At 45.2% G+C, this 23,683-nt stretch overlaps 1 protein-coding gene across 11 annotated transcripts in view; it reads right to left on the minus strand.

Moving 5' to 3' along the window:
• Window positions 1–23,178, minus strand: part of CDK5RAP2 (CDK5 regulatory subunit associated protein 2) — a 172,378-nt gene extending 149,200 nt beyond the window's left edge. For 2 of the 11 annotated variants that reach the window (XM_023628766.2, XM_070251093.1), the window contains exons 1-3: window positions 22,904–23,161; window positions 13,982–14,049; window positions 10,881–10,948 (exon numbers count right to left, since the gene is read on the minus strand). In XM_023628766.2, the coding sequence (XP_023484534.2) occupies window positions 10,881–10,948; window positions 13,982–14,049; window positions 22,904–22,959 (192 nt within the window). In that variant the 5' untranslated portion in view covers window positions 22,960–23,161. Of the gene's footprint in view, window positions 1–10,880; window positions 10,949–13,981; window positions 14,050–17,228; window positions 17,368–22,903 lie in introns of those variants that run through there. The other 9 variants (XM_070251100.1, XM_070251099.1, XM_070251101.1 and 6 more) reach the window with 7 other exon arrangements.
• Between the last annotated feature and the right edge of the window lie 505 nt (window positions 23,179–23,683).

Below are 23,683 nucleotides of genomic sequence, written 5' to 3' on the forward strand. Positions count from 1 at the left end.
AACAAATCACTGAAAGTAAACAATTTCATTTAAAAGGTGAAAATGCCCCAACTTTTAACTTGCATCTAATCAAGAGTTGTCAATCAGACAAATCCTAATTGAAGGACATTCTGCCAAACAACAGGTCTGGACTCTTCAAAAATCTTAACAATCTTAAGGCAAAAATGGTTGGGGAACTCCTCCAAATAAATGGAAGTAAGAGAGCATGACTACTAAGTACAATGAAATCGTACAGTGAATCTTGAATATTTTTTTAAAGCTACATGGGGTAACTGCGGGAATTTGAATAACAACTTTATATTAGGTACGATTTTGTAGGAGGATGTCCTAAGTAAGAGAAACATGCTTAAGTAGTTAAGGGTGTCGTACTTAAGGCACGTCATTGTACTGAAGTACTTAAGGGTGTCGTCATGGTGTCTGCAACTAACTCTCCAATGAGTGGGGAGGGAGGAAAAAGAGAGAAAGCAAATGCAGCAAGACATTAATTGATGAATCTAGAGAAAGAACATAACGGTTCTTTGTTGTACTGTTTTGCAACTTTTGCACAGCTTTGAAATTTGTCAAATTAAAAAGTTGGAGAGGAAACAGAACAGATTAAGAGAACCGATATTTACCAAGATGCTACTATGTAACCAACGCTCAGCTAGGTACTTTATATACAATATCTCCATCACTAAAACTCTGGGTATTACCCCCACTATACTCACGAGTAAAAATCACCCCACTAGCACACGAGCTGGGGTTCGTCTCCTGCTCTGTCTGACTCCAGTGACCACGATCTGTCAAGGAAACCTCACTGCCTACAGAAAACACCTGATTCTCTGGTTTGGACCATGCAGCAAACTTCTGAAGCAGGCTAACCTAACTCCAAGAACAGACATTAGCCTATACCATAAAGCTATTTCCTAGCACTTTTATATTACCGTGTTTAAATAGCTAAATGTTTTTCAAAAATCCTATGCCTCCCCCCACCAAGTTCTGCTTCCATATCTTTGATTCCCTGCTCCATGAAAAAAGACCACCCCCCCCCCAACACTGTTCTAATGAGAATGACAGACCCGCAGGCTAGGAGAGGACTTGAAACTAGTCCAGGATAATGGTCATCCCTGGAGAGGAAAGGTGGGTAGTGACTGGGAGGAGCCATGATGGGGACTGCTAGGGTGATGATATTGTTCCATTTCTTGTCCTGGGTTATAGTAACATGGGCATGTTAATTTTTTGCTAATTCATTGAACTGTTCACACGTGATCTGAGTGTGTTCCTGTGTGTACATTACACTTCATTTTTTAAAGTCAACTACTATTAATCAATAGAAAAAGTAGACAAAAAAATTAACAGAGCCTCAGGGACCTCTGAGACAATATCAAAAGGTCTAACTTCATCAGAGTCCCAGAAAAATAGAAGAGTGTGGTACAGAAAAAATATTTGAAAAATAATAATTTAAAATATTTAAAGGAGAAATAATACCAATTCTACACAATCTCTTCTGGAAAACAGAAGATGCAGGAACTTTCCTACTTCATTTTATGAGGGCAGCATCACACTGATACCAAACCAGACAAAAACATTACAAGAAAACTACAGACTAAATCCTTCATAAACACAGACACAAAAATCCTCAACTAAATTTTAGCAAGTTGAAAAAACAGATTAATACATAGTAAGTGGAGTTTATCCCAGGAATGCAAGGCTTATTCAACTCAAAAGTCAATCTATATAATCCACCATACTACAAGACTGAAGAAGAAAAAATATATGTGATCCTGTAAGATTCCACTCACATGTGGAAGATAAACAAACACATGGACAAAGAGAACTATTTAGTGGTTGCCAGGGGGAAGGGAGGTGGGGAGCGGGCACAAAGGGTGAAGGGGTACACCTGTAAGATGACTAATAATAATGTACAACTGAAATTTCACAATGTTGTAAACTATCAGAACCTCAATAAAATATATATATATATATATATATATATGTGTGTGTGTGTGTGTGTGTGTGTGATCATATAAATTAATGGAGAGAAAGCATTTGACAAAACCCAACAGCCACTTAAGATAAAAACTCAGCAAACTGGGAATTAAAGGAAACTTCCTTAATCTGCTAAAAGGTAACTACAAAAAACCCATAGATCTACAAAAAACACATTTAATTAAAGATGAAAACTGAATGCTACTCTCCTAACATCCAGAATAGGAAAGGATAATTCCTCTCACAATTCCCATTCAACACTGTACTCGAAGCTCTGACAGAGCAATACGGCAAAGGGAAAAAAATACAGGGCATCGGGATTGGAAAGGAAGAAATAAAACCATCCCTATGTGCAGATGATATAATCATCTATGTGGAAAACTCCGAGGAATCTACAAAAAAGTTCCCAGAACTCATCAGTGAATTTAGCAAAGTCAACATGCAAATATCAATCATATTTCAATATACTAGCAACAAATAACTGGAAACTGAAATTTTTTTAAATGCCATTTATAAAAGCTCCAAAAGAATTAATTCCTAAGTATGAATGTAATAAAACATTAAGCATGCTTAAAACTACAAAATGTTGATGAAATCAAGAAGACCTAAATAAGTGAAAACACCAAATTCATGGAATGGAAGACTGAGTATAACAAACATGTCAATTCTCTCCAAATTAATCTATAGATTCAACACAATTCCAATCAAAATCCCAGCAGGATTTTTGGCAGATAGAGACAAGCTGATTATAAAATTTATTTGGAAAAAAAAAAAATTTATTTGGAACAGTAAAAGAACTAGATGAGTGGAAAACATTGTGAAAAAGAATTCAATGAAACAGAATACAGAAATAGACCCACACAAATAATGGCCAATTGTCTTTGATTTTTGACAAAGCTGCAAAGACAATTCAATGGAGAAAGGATAGTCTTTTCATTTTCAACAAATGGTGTTGGAACAACTGGACACTGATTTACAAAATAAATGAACCTCAACCTAAACCTCATACCTTAAAAAGAATTAACTCAAATTTGATCACAGAGCTAAATGTAAAGCATAAAATCATAAAAGTTTTAGAAGAACACAGAGGAGAAAATCTTTGTGACCTAGAGCTAGTAAGAGTTCTTAGATGTAACACCAAAGGCATGAATCCAGAAAAAGATTTTTTTTTAATCAGTAATTTGGGCTGCATCAAATCTTAAAACTTTTGCTCTGAAAAATGCAGTGTTAAGAGAAGAAGACAAGCTACATAATGGGAGAAAATATTTGCAAATCACATATCCAACATACAAATTCTAACTAGAATCATAACTCTTAAAATGTAACTGTAAGAAAACAACCCAAGAAAGAAGGAAAAAACAGGCAAAAGACCGGAACAGTAACTTCACAGAAGATATTCAGATGATAACTGAGCACAAGAAAAGATTTTCAACATCTTTAGCTATTAGGAAAATGCAAATTAGAACTACAATGAGATACCACTACACACCTATCAGAATGGGCTAAAATTTTACCAAATCCTGATGAGGATGAGGACCAAATGGAATTCTCATACTGGGCTGTTGGGAATGCAAGATGGCACAACCACTCTGCATAAGAGTTTGGCACATTCTTACAAAAAACCTACATTTACCACAAGACTCAGCAATTCCACTCCGAGGTATCTACCCTAGAGAAATGAAAAGCTACGTTCATACAAAAATCTGCATGTGAATGTTTACTGCAGCTTTATTAATCATCAAAACCTGGAAAGAATCCAAATGTCCTTCAAAGGGTGAATGAACAGTGTACATCCACATGATGGAACAACACTCAGTTACTATGACACACACAACAACATGAATGAATTTCAAAGGCATTACAGTGAGGGAATGGAGCCAGCCTCAAAAGATTACATACCGTATGATTCCATTTATATGACATTCTGGAAAAAGCAAAATTACAGGGATGGAGAACAGAGTATTAGTTGCCAGAGGCTTGGGGTGAAGAAAAGTTTGACCACAAAGAGACAACACATCGGAATATTCCGGCGTTATGGAAGCGTTCTATAGTCTGACTGTGGTGTTGGTTACATGAACCTAAAACTGTACACAAGTACACAAAAAATTATAAAAATATATATTAACTTGATCATGACAGACGTTACAAGGGAGCACACATTTGTCAAAACGCATCCAACACTTCAAATTGATGAATTATTTTATGTAAATTACATCTCAATAAAGTTGATTTAAAAATAATTAAAGTGAAATAGGACAAATATTAATAGCTGTTTTTGAATGATAATATATGCCCACACATACACACTCACTAAGGTTTTTTTCAGCATTTTTAAAAATAATTGGTAACAGCATATAATACTCTTTAATAAACACACTTTTATAACTGGATAAAACAAAATGATAAGCATAGTCTACATCAAGCATATTCTCAAACTGTCTGCCCTTGGCCCTGTTGTTAACACTTAAGATTTCAATTTTGCAGCTAAAAAGAACAGCACAAGAAACAATTGGTAGGTTCATTAAAGCCTCCTTTTAAATGTTTTAAGGAAACAGCACATAAAACATTCATTCAAACAAAAAAGTCTACCCCGCCAGATGCTTCCTACAAAGAGAAAGCTTATTCTATTACGCAGCTCCCAATAAAATATTTATGCAGGCTGCTTAGAATGCCCACACTGTACCCACTACAAAAATCCTTAGCAACACTTGAAAGAATATTTGTCCTATTTATAGGTAAAGCAGCTTAAAAAAAAAATAGGAGAAAGGTAAATAAGCCTTCAGAAGGTCACTGTAAACGCCAGACAGGCCCGAACGAGCAAAACGAAATTCAGGCGCCATCTTTTCCACCACAACGCCAGTCTAGTCCTCTGCTTAACACCACTTCCCTCATAAGTTTTCTGTGACTATCCCCACCAGGCTGGACTGGTGACCCTTCTAATCGCTTCCACACACCCTCTCCTTTCTTTATCACAGCAATTATCACACGGCGTGGAACCAGCTGGTTACCAGCTTTCTACCCAAACCATCTCTAGGAGATCAGAAACCATGTCCAGCTTGTGCATTCTAGTCTGAAACAGAGAGACACTTACTAAATACTCAATGGCTGGCTGGATGGACAGACAGATACGTAAGAATTTCTTGAAGGCAGAGTGATGCAAGAGCCCCACAGGCTTCACAGTCAGCCCGATCTGGTTCACCTCACTCCGCTGTTGTTTTTTCCATCGTTCTTAGAATAAAACTCTTGGCCATGCCCACAAAGTGCTGTATGATCTGGCTCCTGCCTCCTACTCCAGCCTCATCACGTATCATCCTCTCCCTTGCTTGCAGTGGTCCGGCCTCACTGGTCTCCTTTCAGGTCCTCAAAGATGGCAAGCCCCTGTCCGCCTGCACAGCTCCTCCTGCAGCACGTGCCGGCGGCTCAGTCTCAGCCTTTCCAACTCAGCTCAAACGTCACTGCCCCAGAGAGGCCCTTCCTCACTGCCCAGTCTAAAAGGGTCCCCAGCTCCAGCACCCCCAGCAAGTCACTCTCTAACACATAACCCTTATTTTCTTGCTAGAACTTTTCACAATCTGTATTCATCTTATTTATTTACACATTTACTCTGTATTATCATGTTTATATGAATATAACCCACTTCTTGAGGGCAGCGACCTTATCTATCTGTTCATAGCTGTTTCCCCTGAGGTTTTAGCAAAGCATCTGGAACACAGTGGATATTCAATCAACACTTCTTAAATGAATGCATGAATACAACCCAGACTACCTTACTAAGCTGTATGACCTTAGTCAAGTTCATTTTTTCTGTGTGCCTCAGTTCCTTTATCTATACGAATGAGATATAATAATATCTATCTCATACAGCCATTATACAGGTTAAAAGATTAATTAGAATGTTTAGTAGCACAGCATAAGAACTTGAAACATATTAATGTTCTTCTCATTTGTACTTTTCCCTTTAAGAGAAACAAGTTCAAAAAGTTAAAAAAAAAAAAAACTTGAGCTGGAAAAACTGAAAACAGCTTACTGTGCAGTAGGAATAAACACCCCAAAATACAAAACCCACCAAATATGACTGAGAAACTTAATGCTCAAAAGTAAGCTAATGCAAGCGCTGTGCTTGCCACATTCCAGCCCCTGGAACCCAAGTGTTATTGTGGAACTGCCGCCATCTGAAATGGGAAACGTCCCAACATGATTACGGGGTGGCGCTCTCCGAAGCTGGAGAGGGGCCCGGCTCCACTGCGGGACACTCTGAAGGAGCTGCCACTCAGTCATCCTGGCCTCCTCCCACTCCCACGCCCTGTCAAAAGCTTTGCCTAGCCCAGAGCTCCATCACAACGGGAAGAAAAACAAAAACCAACAGCATAAAAAAGAATCAGGGCAACTCCGACCAGGTGCCCTCACCTGAAATCGAAGGGAGGTGCACTCCGGGGGTCAGTTTCAAGGGCTTTAATAATGAGAGAGGACATCATTATTTACTGAGTACCCACTATGTGCCAGGCGAGATGCTAGGTGCTTTCCATACCATAACCCACATAATCTTCATAACAACTCTGAATGAAAGATGACATTAGCCCCACTTTACAGATGAGGTTCTAGAAGCAACCTAACCAAGGTCACAGGTCACTAAGTGGCAGCGCCAGACCTAAAACCCAATTCTGGTCATTCTCAAGTCCAGGTTGTATCCATACACCACAGTGCTTCTTCTGAAGCTTCAGGGTCGTACAAATGAGGCAGGGGGTGGGGGTGAAGGGAGCTATTCTCTAGAAATAAAGTAATTCATAACATAGAGGTTACAGAGCAAACTGGCAGATGCAAACCTCCCAGCCATACCTTAGACACAACACCAAATTTGACCAAGTGCCTCGGCTGAGACCAAGAATTTTCAACAAAAAGGAGAAAGGGCCTGGATACAAGAACACCATCACCTCGGGGCTGGTGGGTACGAGACAAGCCAGCACAGGATAAGGATGAAGAGAGACCCGGGTGGGAACAGAATGCGGACAACTGTTTCAGCCACACCTAGCTAAGCATTTTCCCAATTCCTCAGAAGGGAAGCCACTACAAATAAAGATCCTACTCTGGAGCATCTATTGTTTGTTGTATGTGTTATACTTAAAACCTCTGCCACAGAAATCCCATTTCTAGGAATTTACCCTCAGGAAGTAATCACAAAACTATAAAAAGATACATGCACAAGCATATTCATCACAGCTTTGTTTGTAACAGTGAAAAATTAGGAACAACCTGGAATGCCCCACAGTAAGAGATTATATAAATTATGTTCAACCCATCCCTTTGAACACAGGTCTTTACGAACTATTAGACAGTCATTAAATAATGCTATCCATCAGTGTTAATGGAGATGGAAAGCTACCCGTGTCATTCTCTGTCAGGAAGGTCACAGAAAAAGCCAGAATTAAACTCTTCTACATATGGATAAAGATGGCTACCTGGACTGGATGTGCTGAACCAGATTCTGCGTCTTCCCCACTTTTTCTCTTAAAAAGAGAGAGAGATTGATTCTCGTTTCCAGAACAGGCCACACCAGATAAGCACAATCCTTTACAAAATGCTGGCCCCCCAGGCCTCCTCTGGTCCGGGGAGCCCCCCACTACGTCGTCATCTAGGAAGGACCAATAACACAGGCTCCCACTAAAGAACAAACCAATTTGCCAACTTCCCACCATGAGGCCTGCCACGCAAGTGCGCACACCCTCAGCTACTGAGGGTAGGAGACAACGGATTACCGGTCTAAAGACCCAAAAGAAGGCATGCGGCGTGCACAGGCACCCACGCGTCAGAGTGGGGGCTTGCACAGGACAGCAGGGCGCAGCAGGAAGACGTGCTGCCCAAGAGGACCTGGGTTCAACGCCTGAATAAGTCCCTCCCCTCTCTGGGCTTCAGAGCCCCACGTGTCAAACGAAGGGCGTGGATGAGCTGATTCCTGGGGCTCCTCTAGCTCTGAAATTCTCTTCTGGACATCGTCACCCCTCTTCCCACAGCGCCGCAGCCGCAGCCTTTAACTGATCTCGCCGCCACCAGCCCTGCTCCCTCCTCCAGCACAGTTCTGGTCATTTCCCTCCTCTGACTAAAATCCCTCTCACCGCTCCCCTTCATCTCCAGGAGAAAAACCAAACAAAGCGGAGGAACACACAGACCCTGCAGGATGCGGCCCAGCCTGCGCCAGTGGCCTCGCTCCTCTCAGGCCCTTACACAGCCTCCTTCCAGCGAGGGAACTCGCAAGCCCCTAAATCTCATCACACCCTATCACGTCTCTCTCTCTGCTTGCACGTAAGAGTCCTCGTGCTGGAATGCTCTCCGTCCTCTCACCTTGGCTAATCCCTACTTGTCCCTGATGACCCAAGTCAAGGAACACCTCCTCCAGGGAGGCTTCCCGGGATCCCTCGGGCCAGGAGTGGGGCCGCTCCTCTGCACCCACAGCGCCCTGTACTTACCCCATCACCGCACTACTTTCCTACCCATCTCCCCAACTAGACGATGAGCGTCCTGACAGGGAGACTTACTTCGTCTTAATCTACTGCAAATTTCCCGGCTGCTGGCACAGCCTGGCACATGGCATATATTTGAAGATATTTATTGATGAACAGACGAACTCTAAGCAAAATCAGAAGGAGGCCTACGTCTTGCTAGACCCTAGCTAACAGACCCTGACGTTCAGATACCTGTCAGCTGAGACTAGAACAAGAGGAATCGTGGGTTTCCCTTAAAGTCAAAAATATTCCAGCCTCCTCTTTAGTATGCAAGCTAGCTTTAAAAGTGGCATGAGATGCCAAAAGCATTTCCTAGAAGCATCCCACAGAAAGTCCAGACTACCTCAACATGGACATCACGCATTTAGGAGCTCAGGCCAGATGAAATTTTCAGTGACTTATAAAGACCTGATAGGGAGACACTGAGAACAGTGTGGTCATTTCAATTTCAAATGCAGAATTTGCTCTTGAAAATGCTACAATAAAAAATATGAATGCCATAAAAACCTAACAGCAGCCAAAGGACCACAGTCATAAAGAAAAAGCGTAAATCCTAAAACACAGTGGCAGAGAAGGCCCTCCATCACTTTTAAGAAAAACAGTCTTAAGCTCATCAAGAACACATCTGAACAAAGGAAACTTGAATCACATGGCAGAGTAGGAAAAAATAACAATAATAAATAAAACAATAAGAAGGAGAAATAGCTAACACAGAATAAACTCTGTGCTAGGCTTATGTGCTTCACATATATTCACTCAATCCTCACAATAGCCCTATGAAGCAGAAGCTATTATCATGCCCATTTTAAAGACAAAGAAAGAACAGAGAGGTTAAGTGACTGGCCCAGCAGAAATGGATGGGCAGACAGTCTGGCTCCAGGGGCGGTGGTCCTTAGGCAGCACAGACTGCCTCTGAGCACAACTTTGCTGCATCACTTTCCTGGGCCTCCTGAATATAATAAAGAAGGTTGGATTCAATTCTACGATTCCTCCCAGTTCAAAAGGCAGACGATAAAATGTGAAACCAAAACTCTAAGATTCTGTTACATTTTTCCATCTAGAAATAAAATTCAAAACTGTGCCCTTCATAAATTAAATAACTCTATTATATCTTGCAGAGCGGCTTTAATACTAAAGTAATGTATATGAAGAGCTTAACACTGAGAGTGCCCAGCTCAGACCAAGAGCTCAATAAACAGTTGCTGTTATTACTCTTATGATAAATCAGGAACAACCATTTAATAGCAGAGCACATTTTAATTATACACGATGTGGAATAATCAAATCTCATTCGTTTGCGGCCCCAGACCCCACAGCATAGATCGAGTTGTACAGTTGAAATTATAACAACTCCATGCTCAGAAATTACTTGTTTCCATTAGAGATCTGACAAGTCATTTCTTCAATTGGTCACTGGTGGTTTGCAGATAACTATTAGCAGTAATGAGTATTCTAAATTAAATCCGGGGACAGTACCGCTCTGTTCTGTAAAGACAACTGGGGAGAGAGAAACATAATTGTGGAACGTCCTTCTCTCCGTGTCCTCCATCTTACCTCTGATAAATATCTCCTGTGTCTTGCATAGTATGGATTTCATTTGGTTACAAATGAAGAAGGGTCTAATTCTTCCCATGATAAATGAGAGCGCTGAACAGGTAACTTGTTAAGGAGAATTGGAATTGGGAGAATAACCTTATTTTCCTGTTACTTGACAACAAACCCCCTCTACTAACAAATGAAACACACGATGCTGGAAGACATTACGCATCGAAGGCAAATCCATCAGCAAGCAAGCCACCCTCAGACAAGCGCCACGCAGCCCCGGGTACGGGCCGCTCATGTTTCATTCAGCAGCTCAGACCAGGCCTACAGAACGCAAGGAGTCGGCCCGATGCGGGGGGAGAGATTAACGGCTTTGGAGTCACTGAAAATCTGGATTCAAATCCCAGCTCTGCCACTTAGGTATGACGTGGCCGTAAACAAGCCTCTCCTCGTCCTAAGATTCCTTTTCTGCAAAATGGGGATAATACAAAACACCTCCAAGAGTTGCAGCAAGGATTAAATGGGGACCATAGATAACGCGCCTGACGTAACAGGAAAGCCTTGACAAACGCTAGCGCCTCTCAGCTGTGCATTATGGTAATATCCTCACATCCAGGACGCCAGAAATACACCACAGCCCCCAAAGTTGGAAACTGCTGATCCTGTCAGACCCACGACTGGCCCGCGTATAAGGGGCCGACTGCGTAGGCCCGTAACAGCCACACAACGACTGCCACGAGACACGGCGTTCCTCCTACTCCAGCATCACCTGGCCTAGAGACTTCTCTAGAAATGCAGCTCCCTCCTGGGGCTGCTTGGACAGTGGCAGCAGATGTGATTTGTTAGGGACGATGATTTGGTATCTCCACTTACATTTTCAAAGTCCTTCATGTTCCGTGCTCTGGTGGGAGACACTGTTTCTTCCGTCACACTCGGGAGCACTATAAAAAGGTAAAATAGAGGAAAACGTCATGCTGTGCAAACTGCCCAGCATCCCCATTCGGGAATAGAACTGGAAAAAAAAACAACGTGAGTAGCTTCCACAGCAGATTCTGCTGGTTCTTTCTGTCTGTTGTGATTTACTGACTCGAGCCCAGGGAAAGCTCTAAGCCATTATATTTCAAATATTTACAAATTACTTAAACTAGCTCCAATGTAATCACGCATGTGTCAGAGGCTGAACCCAAAAAATGCACTGGGTACATGGCAAAGCAGAGCTGTCCTGAGGGGTACTTCCTACTGCTTGTCAGAAAATTATTTTGCTGAACAGGATGTCATCTTCACACGTCAGCAATTAAAACAAACCATGTCTAACCTACTTGACAGTGGCGTCGGCAAACTTTTTCTTAAAACGCCAGACGATAAACATTTGAGGCTTTGTCCGCCATACATAATGCCTGAAATGCGTGGCAACTGTTCAACTTTTCTGTGGTAGCACAAAAACAGCCACAGACAATTCATCAACAAATAAAGAAGCTGTGTTCCAACAAAAGTTTATTTTCAAAAGGAGGCAGTGGGCCGGAAACTGCCAATCCCAGCTTTCGAGTGGCTAAAGACTGCCAAAACCCCAGTCCTTCCACAGCTTCTTTAATTCAGTAAACATTTATTACACACCCACTAAGTGCCACGCACCACGCCAGGTGCTGGGAAACAACAGTGAAGGGGACACTGATCCTGCTCCCAAGAGTGGCCCGATCCAGGGGGCAGGACGAAGACGGAAACAAACTGTTCTCATGCCGCACCAGGCGCCTGGCCTCTGGAGCTGTTGAGTAAACGTGTGTGGAGTGAATGAATGAATTCATTCTTCCAACAAATATGTGCTGAGGGCCTAGTCTCTGCTAGGCACCTTTCTAGATGTGGCCACATCAGGAAAGCAAACAAATGGAGCTGATACTTTAGAAGGAGGAGACAGACAACAAACAAAATAGGGCAATTATAACAGGATGTTGAAAGGTGCTAAATGCCATGGAGAAAAATAAAGTGGATACGGACAGCAATACCATGGGTGGGTTGAGGACTGTAATTTTCAATAGGAGGTTAAATTAAGGACAGTCTCACTGAGAAGGGGACACCTGGGCAGACGCGAAGACAAGGGCAAAGGGAGAGCTGGGTGGGAGCATGCCTAGGGGATCTGAGGAGCTGCCAAGAGGTGAGCGACTGGAGAGCAGTAAAGGGACAGCAGGAGGGGAGGTGAGCGAGGGCCTGGGGGACAGGCTGTGTATGGCCTTGCAGGCTCTTCTCAGGACTCCAAGGAGCCGCTGGAGCGACTCAGGTTTCGACAGGCTCCCTCTGGCTGCCTCGCTGAGAATAGACTGAACGGCACTTAGAGAGAAACAAGGAGACCAGTCAGGAGAATACTGGGACGATGCAGGCCAGAGACCACGGTGGCTCAGACCAGGGCGGTAGGAGCACATGCAGGTGAGAAGTGGGCTGACTCTGTCTATTTTTAAAGCGGCCAACAGGAACAAATGAAATGAAATGGAGTGAAATAGATACGGTTCAGAGAGGAAAGCGCACCCAAGTCAGCCTGGGGAGAGCCAAAGAAGGCGGCGGGCTTGAAGCCGAGTCTTAAGGAGGCAGCAGGCAGATGAGGGCAAAAGGAAGCAGGCATTTCCCACACGAAGGCCCAGGATGGGAGTGCGCACGGAGTTCAGCAGGAAAGAGGCCCAGGAGCTGGGCAGGGGCAGACTGTGAAGAGCCCTGTGCGCCAGACCAAGGGCACACGGATTTGTTTCCCTGTTTCTCTAACGGGCCATGCTGTCACCTGTGTCTGTGCCCCCACCCGGGTCCTACTCATTCCTCAAGTCTCAGCTCCAGCCTCAGTTTCTGGGGAAACTCATGCCTGACCCGCCTCCTCCACACCAGGGCGGGTCTCCCTCTCCCCCCCTCTCCCAGTGCCTTTTCCTTCTTTGCTCATTCAATGATCACATGATTGATCCGAACAATTCTTGGTTTAATTGTCTGTCTTCCGGGCTGGATCGTAACCGTGTCCGAGGCTGAAGCCCAGCGCTTAGCCCAGAGCCTGGCGGGAGGCAGATGCACACCATGGGCTGAATTAAGGAGCAGGCCTCTCCATTTTCTGCTTCCAACCGTCTGTGGGCAGGAAGAAGAGAAACCAGAACTGCTAGGCGCTGCATTTAAAGTAAAAGCTACCAGACTCTGAAGGAAAACCTGAGGGTGGCCTATAAGTTAAAACATTCTCCAGAAATAAACCTTGTGACACTTAGACTGTCTGCTCTAAAAACTTCTTCCTTTTGCACATATCGCATCACTTTGGAGAAGAGAAAAAAAACACAAGTCAAAATCTCTAAGATATTTCAACAAGACAAAATATTAGCACGTCCCACAGATACTTACAACAGCATTCACTTTTTTCAGAAACAAAAATTATGAAGGATGCTTAGCAAACCCAAACTGCAAGGCAGAAAGTCTCCTCCTGATCCAGCTTAAACACAATAGACTGCTTATTTACGCAGCACCGTCTCCTGCGGTCTAACCAACTGTTTGTCTCCAAAGGGCAGGCCCGTGTAGGAATGCTGGGCCTCAGCCGGCAAACGGAATCCCGCAGCCTACCAGGAAGGCCTTGGCACACTCGAGTTCAGACAGCAGCTCTCCAGGGCCTCCAGCCACTCGGCAGCAGAGCCCAACAGACCCTCCGTGCCTGACCAAGTCACCAAGTCAACATCCAGCCTCCATGAGGTCGTTCAGTTCAGCAAACACTGGCTGAATCCCCGCAAGCCTGGTAGCAAGAAACAACACTCATGAACTATGGCCTAAAGGACATCACTTGCTCTAGTCTAGTGTTTATGAAAGGAGGGGAACAGCAAAGCAATACATATGTAACATACTGAACCCCTGCTGGGAGCACCAGAGACATCAGAGCTCCATCCCAGGCTCCGGCCTCAAGGGCCCCATGGTCTGCTGTCTACCTGACTTGTTCTTACTCAAGAGAACGCCTGGCTTTGTGTACTTACCACCATTTCCCAAACCAGCGACGGAGTTGACGCCTTCCAGGTCATCTGGTAAATTGGGAACAAGGCCACTAGGAGAGAACATGTGCAATAAGAGATGAGTTAGTCGGGGCCTGTCTAGTGGTGCAGCAGTTAAGTTTGTACGTTCCACTTCAGAAGCGGGGTTCACCGATTTGGATCCTGCATGCAGACCCATGCACCACTTATCAAGCCATGCTGTGGCAGGCGTCCCACATATAAAATAGAGAAGCTGGGCACAGACGTTAGCTCAGGGCTAATCTTCCTTAAAAAAAAAAGAGATGAGTTAGTGTTTGAACAACAGAGACTGTTAAGACTGCCTGAACTGCACAGGACAATCATCCGGCCATGGGCAACAAAGGACACGCAGCTGGGCCATCTGGGAGGCATGCAGTACAGAGGTTAAGAACTCAGGCTTGGGACCAGCCCAGTGGCACAGCGGTTAAGTTCGCACATTCCGATTCTGGGCAGCCCGGGGTTCACCGGTTCGGATCCCAGGTGCGGACATGGCACCACTTGGCATGCCATGCTGTGGTAGGTGTCCCACATATAAAGCAGAGGAAGATGGGCACGGATGTTAGCTCAGGGCCAGTCTTCCTCAGCAAAAAGTGGAGAATTAGCAGCAGTTAGCTCAGGGCTAACGTTCCTTAAAAAAAAAGAACTCAGGCTTCAGGGCTGAGTTCTGGCTCTGACACTTAATAGCTCAATGACCTTCAGTAAAGTTAGTCATTCATTAATTTATTTATTCATACATCACGTATTCTGTGTGCCACGTATGTGCTACACGCAAAGGCACTGTGCCAAATACATGCTGCTTATGTTTCTGACTCTCACTTTCTTAACATTACATGGGGATACCACCCTCTACCTGTAAAGATTAAGTGAGTTAATGTATACAAACACTTAGCACATAGTAAGTGCCGATAAATGGCATCTGCTACTGTTTTTGTCATTACTATTACCATCATTAATATGCCTATCACAACCAAAATTAAGCTTCCAAGAATCAGGCACCAACTGAGACGCTTTAAGACTGTCAAACAAAAATGCAAAATTCACTGATCCGAGAAGTTTTACTGGCTGTCAGTGAGGATCTGGAGACACTGACGGAAAACTAAACCATAATAGGAGGTGTGGTTTGACACAAAAGACACTACCCTGGATTCTATTCTAAGCTCTGCCACATCCCTCGCCGAGCCTCGCTCCCTCCATCTGTAAAAGGAGAACAGCAGCTACTGCGCAGAGTAATTGGCAATTAAACAAGACACAAAGCACCCAGCAAGGCACCAGGCACACTGTGAGCACTCCACAAATGGGAGAAAATATCTCTGTCATCTTGAAACAGACAGTGCTTTGCAATTTATAAAAGATTTACCACCGTGAGAACTGCTCCATTCCCCAAAGGTCCACACATTTTTCAAAGGAAGGCGCCAAGGCCAAGATCATTTCAGTGGCCTCGGCAGAGTCACATGGCAGCTAAATGGAGAAGAGTGTCCAGAATCCAAGCCTTTTCTGTCTAATCCTCAATAATCCTTCCTTCTCCCAAGCTGTAGACCAGGAGTTGATGGAAGCTCGGCTTGACTTCTTGGCAGTTTGTTCTCTCCATGCCTCTAAATCCAAACACGTTCTGTTCCTAGGACCATTTTGCCTGATCACCAAACCAAGCAAAAAACCGGATGCCAAAAAGTTCCACCATTAAGAGAATGATTATATAAAATGAGTGTGCTATAAAGGTAACTGAAAAAACACTCAAGCAGAATGTGCCCTCAATTATGAAAAAAAACCCATACATGGACACCAAAGTCACCTCAAATCCTTCTCAGAAACTGGGTGGGCTATAATTACACAAGACAAAGCAAATATTAAAAATCTACATTTGTAGGAGACTGGGAGATATTTTCCTCCTTTTTAATATTCTATAATTCTCAATTTCCTCCAATAAGTATCACTACAAGGACAAACTCCATTTTCTAAATTGGATTTTAGAAATTAAAATCAAGTTCAACCACTACCTTTTGCAGAGTGACCCAGAGGCCCAAAGTCACACACCAGGTTATCAGTCAAGCTTAGCCTACAGTCCGGTCTCTACATTCCCAATCTGGGGTTCCCTCCACCACAGCCCTTAACTTACTACCATTGGCTGAAAAGGCCCATCCATTACTCAAGCCAAGATCAAGCACAGTTGAAAACCACATGGCAGGCAAAGCCAAAGAATGTGGGCTTAGACAAGTTTCCAACAGGCAAACACTGAAGATTGAAAAATGACATTTGATATGCCAACTCTTAGAAGAAACCACTATTTAAGGCAGAAATTCCTGCCTGGTTCCTGCCAAATTTCCACTGGGGTTTTACCTACCCACTTTTAAAATGCTATTAGTCTCTGCCTCTGCACGCTCCAGTTGGTTCCGGCCACACCTCCAGCTCTAAGTGGCTCCCTCTTCCCATTCTGATCATTCATTCTTAGCCTTAGAACTAAAACTAAGGCTGAGGCTTCATGGGGCCCTACTAGAAATCACAGCTATGCCAGCACAGGAAGAGGGCTTAGATAGCATCTTGTGACGGTATAGATGGGGGTACTAAGGCCCAGAAAGGGAAGGAATTTGTTTGCTCAAAATCACAAGGGCATAGTAGCTAAGCTGAGCCCAAACTCCAGGTTTCTTGGTGCCCATTCCACTTGCGAACCTGTGTCTGGGCCACCCAAAGCTCTGACACAAATGCACACAGTCTGCACCAGTTTCCTCACGTGCAAATACAGCATAATCATGACAACCCACCCTGTCGGGGCATCCACTCTGAGCAGGGCCCCCTCAGGACCGGACAGGCACCTCCCACTTCATCCCCACCAGAGCTCTCCTATGGTTAGTGGTAGTTTTTCTTTTTTAAAGATTGGCCCTGAGCTAACATCTGTTGCCAATCTTTTTTTTCCTTCTCTCCCCAAAGCCCCCCAGTACACACTTGTATATTCTAGCTGTAGGTCCTTCTAGTTGTGGCATGTGGGACACCGCCTCAGCGTGGCTTGATGAGCGGTGCCATGTCCATGCCCAGGATCTGAACCAGTCAAACCCCGGCCGCTGAAGCAGAGAGCACGAACTCAATCACTCGGCCACGGGGCCGGCCCCAGGTGGTAGTTTTCCAATGCTGCCATTTTTTTTAAATGAGGAAACAGAGGCCCAGAAAAGTGAGTAAGCTGAAAAACCCAGACTGGCCTGGTTTCAAACCCCAAGCTCTTCACCTCTACACCACCCCGGCAGCCCTACGCCTTCCGGAAGGGGGCTGTGGTGAGGTCCAGATGAACTCAGGCTGAGGATTTCCAGGGCTCGGCACAGCGCGGTCACTGCAGCTGCTGTCTGTCGACTGTTTGTCGAGCGAATGAAGGGACCCTCCCCTGAGCTCCACCCCTCATCCTCCCATTGTGCTCTACGGCCACTCAAAATGCGCGACATCTTTCTATGCCTGTATGTGGCAGCAACAACTGTCCATTCACACAAGACCCAATGAGGCCTAAGCGTTTCACTGAGAAAGTGTTACAAGAGCCGTGGATGGAACTGGACATCACATACAGAAAACAGTTACACCAAGTGCATGTTTGTTTGTCTTTCAACAATTCATTTTTCATTCTATGTGATGTATTCTTAATGAGACAGGGAGTATATAAACACAAAAAATACAGATAAACCTAAAGCTCTCCTTGACTGCTCCTCACTCCCATCTCAGGCCCCTAAGAGGTAACCACCACTGTCAGCAAGACATGTAGCCGGCAGACCTTTTCCTACGTATTTCCATACATAGAGACGTAGTTTTATTTTGTGGCTTAAAAATAAAACAAATACAATCAGACTGTATATATTATTCTACAGCATCTTTTCTTCAGTTAGTGTGTCCTAAAGATGTTTCCATGGCACTACAAATAGACCTACCTCAAGGTTTTCAACTCCTACAAAGCATTCCACAGCAGTGGTTTTCAAACTTTACTGCCCGTGACCCATAGAAGGAAAGGTACAACCCCTAATTCTTGAAATGTTTGCTCTTCTGTTCTATTCCATTTTTTAAAATTCTGGTTGCAATCTACTGAACTGAATTTCATAAGCTGCCAACAGATCACAGCCTGAAAAATACTTTCAAAAGGATGTGTATTTACCCAATCCCCTGACAGTAATTCAATTTATTTCCAAGTTGTTCCTTTTACAAACAATGCTGTATGAATATCCTTACACAGGTCTCATTGTGCACATGCATGAGGATTTCTCTAGGATAGATAAAAAGAAGTAGAGTTGCTGGATCAAAACGTATTCATGTTTTTAATAGGCAAAGGATTTAAAAATATACAAATGGCTAATAAGCACATGAAAAAATGTTCAACATTATTAGTCATTAGGGAGATGCAAATCAATATCACAATGAGGTACCATGTCACACCCCCAAGGATGGCTATAATCAAAAAGACAGACAATAACAAGGCTCTGGAGATGAGGCTGTGGAGAAATAACAGCCCTCATACACTGCTGAGGAGAGTGTAAAATGGTGCAGCCACTCTGGAAAAGAGATGGGACAGTTCCTCAAAATGTTAAACACAGAGTTACAATAAGACCCAGCATTTCCACTCCCAGGTATACACCCAAAGAGAAATGAAAACATATGTCCATACAAAAACTTGTACCCAAAAAAATGTTCTTGGTAACATTATTCCTAATAGCCAAAAAAACGCACAAACAACCCAAATGTCATCAACCAATAAATGAATAAATAAAATGCAGTACATATACACAAAGGGATATGATTCAGCCATAAAAAGGAATGAAATACTGATACATGCTACATCGTGGATGAACCTCACAAAAGACAACATATTGTAAGATCTCATTTATATAAAACGTCCAGAATAGGCAACTCTAGGCATAAAAAGTAGATTGTGGCTGCCCCAGGCTGAGGTGGGGGGAGGAATGGGGCGTGTCATGCACTGAATGTTTGTGTCCCCTCAAAATTCATGCTGTAACCCTCCCATCGCTGGTGATGGTATCAGGAGATGGGGCTTCGGGTTGGTGATCAGGATTAGATGAGCTCAGGAGGGGGGCCCTCGCCAATGGGATTCTGTCCTTATGAGAGCTGAGCGGGAGCTCGCTTCCTCTGTCTGCTCTCCATGTGAGGACACAATGGGAAGTCTGCAGTCTGCGACCCGGAAGAGGGTCTCCCCAGAACCCAACCATGCTGCACCCGGTCTTGGACCTCCAGCCTCCAGAACCACAAGAAATAAATTTCTGTTGTCCGTAAGTCACCCAGTCTATAGGATTTGTGTTATAGCAGTACAAGCTCACTAAGACAGGGAGTGACTACTAAGGGACGCAGGATTTCTTTTTCAGATGATAAAAATGTTCTAAAAGTAGATTACGGTGATGATTGCACAACTCTGTAAATGTACTAAAAAAATCATTTAATAGTATATTTTAAATGGGAGAACTTAGGAAGCTCAAAGTTAGGGAGAGGTAAAACCCTGGGCATGAAAACAAAGGGATGGACCCAAGGTTGTGGACACAGAGGATCTTGTCCAGGAAACGTGCAACATGGTAACAATATAACAAAAATAGCTAACAATGAAGGTGCTCCCTAGGAGGTGCCAGGCACTTGATACAATCTCACTTCATCCACACAGCCGCCCAATAAAGTAGATATTATCACCGATGGGAAAGTGAGGCTCAGAAGGGCGGAGTGAATTACTCAAGCAACCCAGCTAGTAACCGGCTGAAGCAGGATTCAGACCCAGTGATCCTGAGGACAAAGCCCGCGTTCTTCAGACACCCCCGACCAGAACTTAACAAAGGCCTCAGGTTGGGCGAGGTTCCTGGGGCCGGGACCCAGGCCTCAATCCCACAGGCTGGAGCACCTTGGGGCACCCACAGGTGATCAGGTTTGCAGCGCATGCCGCCCAGTGACCTAATTCAACAAAAGGCTGAGGACAAAGTAGACTCCAGTCTAGTCTCTAAAACGGGGGCTTGGAAATTACCAAGAAGGACGCCCATATTAGCACAAACAGAGCTGATTTTATTCTAAGGATGTCGCTCTTCCACTGCGACCACCTAAACGAGAACCCGTCTCTGAGGACATTTCTGCCGCTCTCTAAGGGCCAGTTCAAGTACCAGGAGCTTCACAGACTCCTCCCCGAATCCGCTCAGCTTGGTCCAGAGAACTAGGCGGAAGGCAGGACAGGGGACCGACGGCCAGGCTCTAGTCAGCAGGCCCCGGCTTAGTCACGTAATTTTCGTGGGATCCCAAACCTCTCTGAGCCTCAGTGTGTCCTCACCTGTAGACAGGGGATAATACTGTCACCTCAAAGGATCGTTGTTTATTCAGTGATTTAAGAAATAGTAACTGAGCCCTATAATAAGCCAGCTGCCAGTTTAGGAACTAGGGTTACCAAAATGATGAAAATGCAGCCCCTTCAAAGGGGTCATCGTCTCATCTGAGAGACAGACAAGTTAGCAACCTGCACTCTCCAACCCAGGAGCCAGCGGCCCCACGTACCCACTGAGCACCTGAAACGCAGTTATCCAAACTGAGAAGTCCTGTAAGCGTAAAATCCGCGCCGGACTCCAAAGACGTAGTGAGATTAAAAAGAAAGTAAAAGACTTCATTCATAATTTTTGTCGTTGTTTACAAGTTAGAAGAATAATCTGTGGAAATATTGGGTTAAATAAAATACATTAAAGTTAATTTCACCTGTTTCTTTTGACTTTTTTAAGGTGACTACTAGAAATTTTTTAATTACATATGTGGCTCAAGTTATATTTCCACTGGACAGCGCTAGTCAATTAAACCCAGTGCAGTAAATAAGGGCTGAGATGGGGTCAGTGATAAACAGGGTGGCTAGAAGACTACAGAGGGCCCAGGTGGGCCGGGGAAATGTCAGTGAAGGCTTCCAGGCAGTGACATCTAAATGGAGACTTGACAAACAATGGGCATTAATAAAGCAAAGGCGAGCAGGGAGGCAATCCAGGCAGCATTAACAGTGAGGGCACAGGTCCAGCAGTAAGAGCAAGGCAAGACCGGTCGTGACACAGAGTTTGGCAGCCGGGCGGAGTGAAGGGCTTGGGGAGGACACAGGGAGAGGGACGACAGGGGAGGCTGGTGAAGCAGATGGGGCCAGAATTCGAAGGACCATGGAAGCCGTATTAAAGAACTTCATCCTGAGGGTGGCGAGGGGCCGGGGAGGGTCTGAAGCAGATGAGTAAGAGATTAGTCACCAGGAATGCATGCACCACCTGGGTCCTGCCAAACAGAGGGAGGAGGGAAAGGAGAACACGGGACGATCTGTTGAGTTGCTACTCTGGGTCAGACAGTGGGCTAAACCCTTTTAGACTCACCCATTTTACAGATGATGAAAACTGAGGCACACAGAGGGTGAGTGACTTGCCCAAAGTCACAGGATTGTTAAATGGAAGAATTGGGATTGACACCCACCTAGGTCTGGGTCCCAAAGCCAAGTAATAACGGACTTTATCTTAACGACAATGAGAAGCATTACACATACAAAGCATCAGACTGTGACGATCAGATTTACATTTTAAAAACAGCTTTCAAGCTGTAGTATAAAGGACTGTTAGAGGTGTGAAGGAAACCAGGACAATCGAGGTGACAGGTCATCCCCCAGTCTATTGGGGCACAGCAGTAGGATGAAGAGAAAGGGACACAATGACCTACCATAGGGTCCAAGTTAGGCAGGAGCTGCCAAGGGCCTTTCTCTGTGCCTGATACACAGTAGGCTTGCAATAAACAGACTAACCATTTGCCCAGGTTTGCCCAAGACAGGACTTGTTCATGCCTGCTGTCCAGGCATAAATATTAATTGTGCTCATTTCACTCTAAGTGTACGGGTTTGCACAACACATCCACGGTCACCCTTTCAATTAGGGTCTGTTAACTAAAAGCAGCAGCCTGTCCCTGGGAGAGCTGGATAAACACATTGGGGTTCTCCTCTATGTCCTCCTACACACTCAACCAGGAGCCCAGGACAACAGAGGGCCCCGGCCCTGGAGCAGTGCAGGGCTCTGTCAGGCCTTCCTACCAGAAAGAGAGACCCCTGCCCCACCAGCAATGTGGACTCCAACTGCCTCTGGGGACAGGTCCACTGAGAGGCTGCGCTCAGCCTTTATTCCCCAATTTGTATTATTATTGATGATGATGATGATGATGATGATGGTGGTGGCAACACAGAATCATTTTTTAAGCACTAATTATGTGCCAGGAATTACACGTGCCAAGCGAACTGCTGGGCGGGCATCTTCTCTTTCATCCTCACCCCAACTCTGTTGGGTAGTTATTACTACTAGCCCCGTTTTACAGACGGGAAAGCAGGTTAAGCCACTTTACCAAGGTCAGACAGCTAGTTCGTTTCAAGAGCTGGATTTGAATCCAGTTCTGTTCAACTCCAGCCAAGGTTCTTAACCACTGCACTCCATTGCCTGAGTCTTGGTGGCCACTACGTGACCCCATAAGCAAAGTCTGGACAGACCAGCTACACTCCCCGTAATGAAAGCAAACCGCCAGACGGCACCATCAAGTACCCTCAAGGTACTGATTGAGGTACTGCCCCTCACCCAGCTCCCACTGACGGCACACTCCAAGAGGGCCCCCTCCTCAGAGAACCCCACATCTGCCCCTCACCTCCTCTTCCAAGTCTGTCCCGAAATACAAGAGAAGGGGATGTGGTGAAGTCGGGACCCGCAGCCCGCTACACTCAGTATCAGCAGGTGGGTCCCAAAGAGACGCCTCCCCCCAAGAAACCCAGCCCACACACTGCCCGTCTGGAAACCCTCAGAGCCCCCCGAGAGCAGACCCCAAGTCTCCGCTGGAGCGAACCCCCATCAGCGGGAACCCCGGCCCGGTTACCGCGAACCCCTACGGCCCGGGCCGCACCTGCAGCCGCTGAGCGTCCCGGGGAGGGTGACGTCCTCTTCCAACACCGAGTCCATCCTGGACACGGAGGAGGTGGTGGCGTTGGTGTCTATGGTGGCGGCGCCACTGGTCACCCCCCCGCTGTCGCGACCCGCCAGGCTCCCCAGGTCCCCGCCCCCTCCGACCCAGCTCTTGTTCGGACTCCGGCGGCGCCGCTGGAATTCAAACCGCAGCCGCCGCCATCTTTCCCGGCGCTTCTTCCTACGGAAACGGGGCGGGGTCACCAAGGCGCGCGCGGTGAAGCCGGCCGGCCGGGGTCAGAAGCCGGGCAGGGAAACGCGGCCGGGCGCCATCTTAACTAAGGGCAGAGCGTCCGCACTGAGGCCAGCAAATGTAAGGAAAGAGAGTCCGGCGGCCATGTTTTGTGAGGGCACTCAGGCCGAGGCCAGTGCAGGCGCCATCTTTGTTGAGGGCAAAGGCAGGCCTTGGTCGGTTAATTTGAGCGGGAGATGGGAATCCAGCCCCTCAGGGACCCCCAGAGTTCCTAACGTGGGGTGTGCTTTTCTAGAATAATACCCTCAAACCTTAGGGTCTGTGCATTCAAAAGATTTCCACCTTGAATTGAAACTCAGATAATCGGGTGCTGCCTGGCTTTAGAAAAATCCTGCCTGCAGAATCCCATTCAAGCAGTAATTTGCAAACTTAGTTTGAAACAAACTCATCCCTATGAGCCAAGTGGTCAGCGACACTCTCTCTCCAATCTCTCACTTAGTGATCCTTTATTAGCTTTAAAGTTCAAAC

This window comes from Equus caballus, chromosome 25, assembly GCF_041296265.1.
Source record: "Equus caballus isolate H_3958 breed thoroughbred chromosome 25, TB-T2T, whole genome shotgun sequence".
NCBI lineage: Eukaryota > Metazoa > Chordata > Mammalia > Perissodactyla > Equidae > Equus > Equus caballus.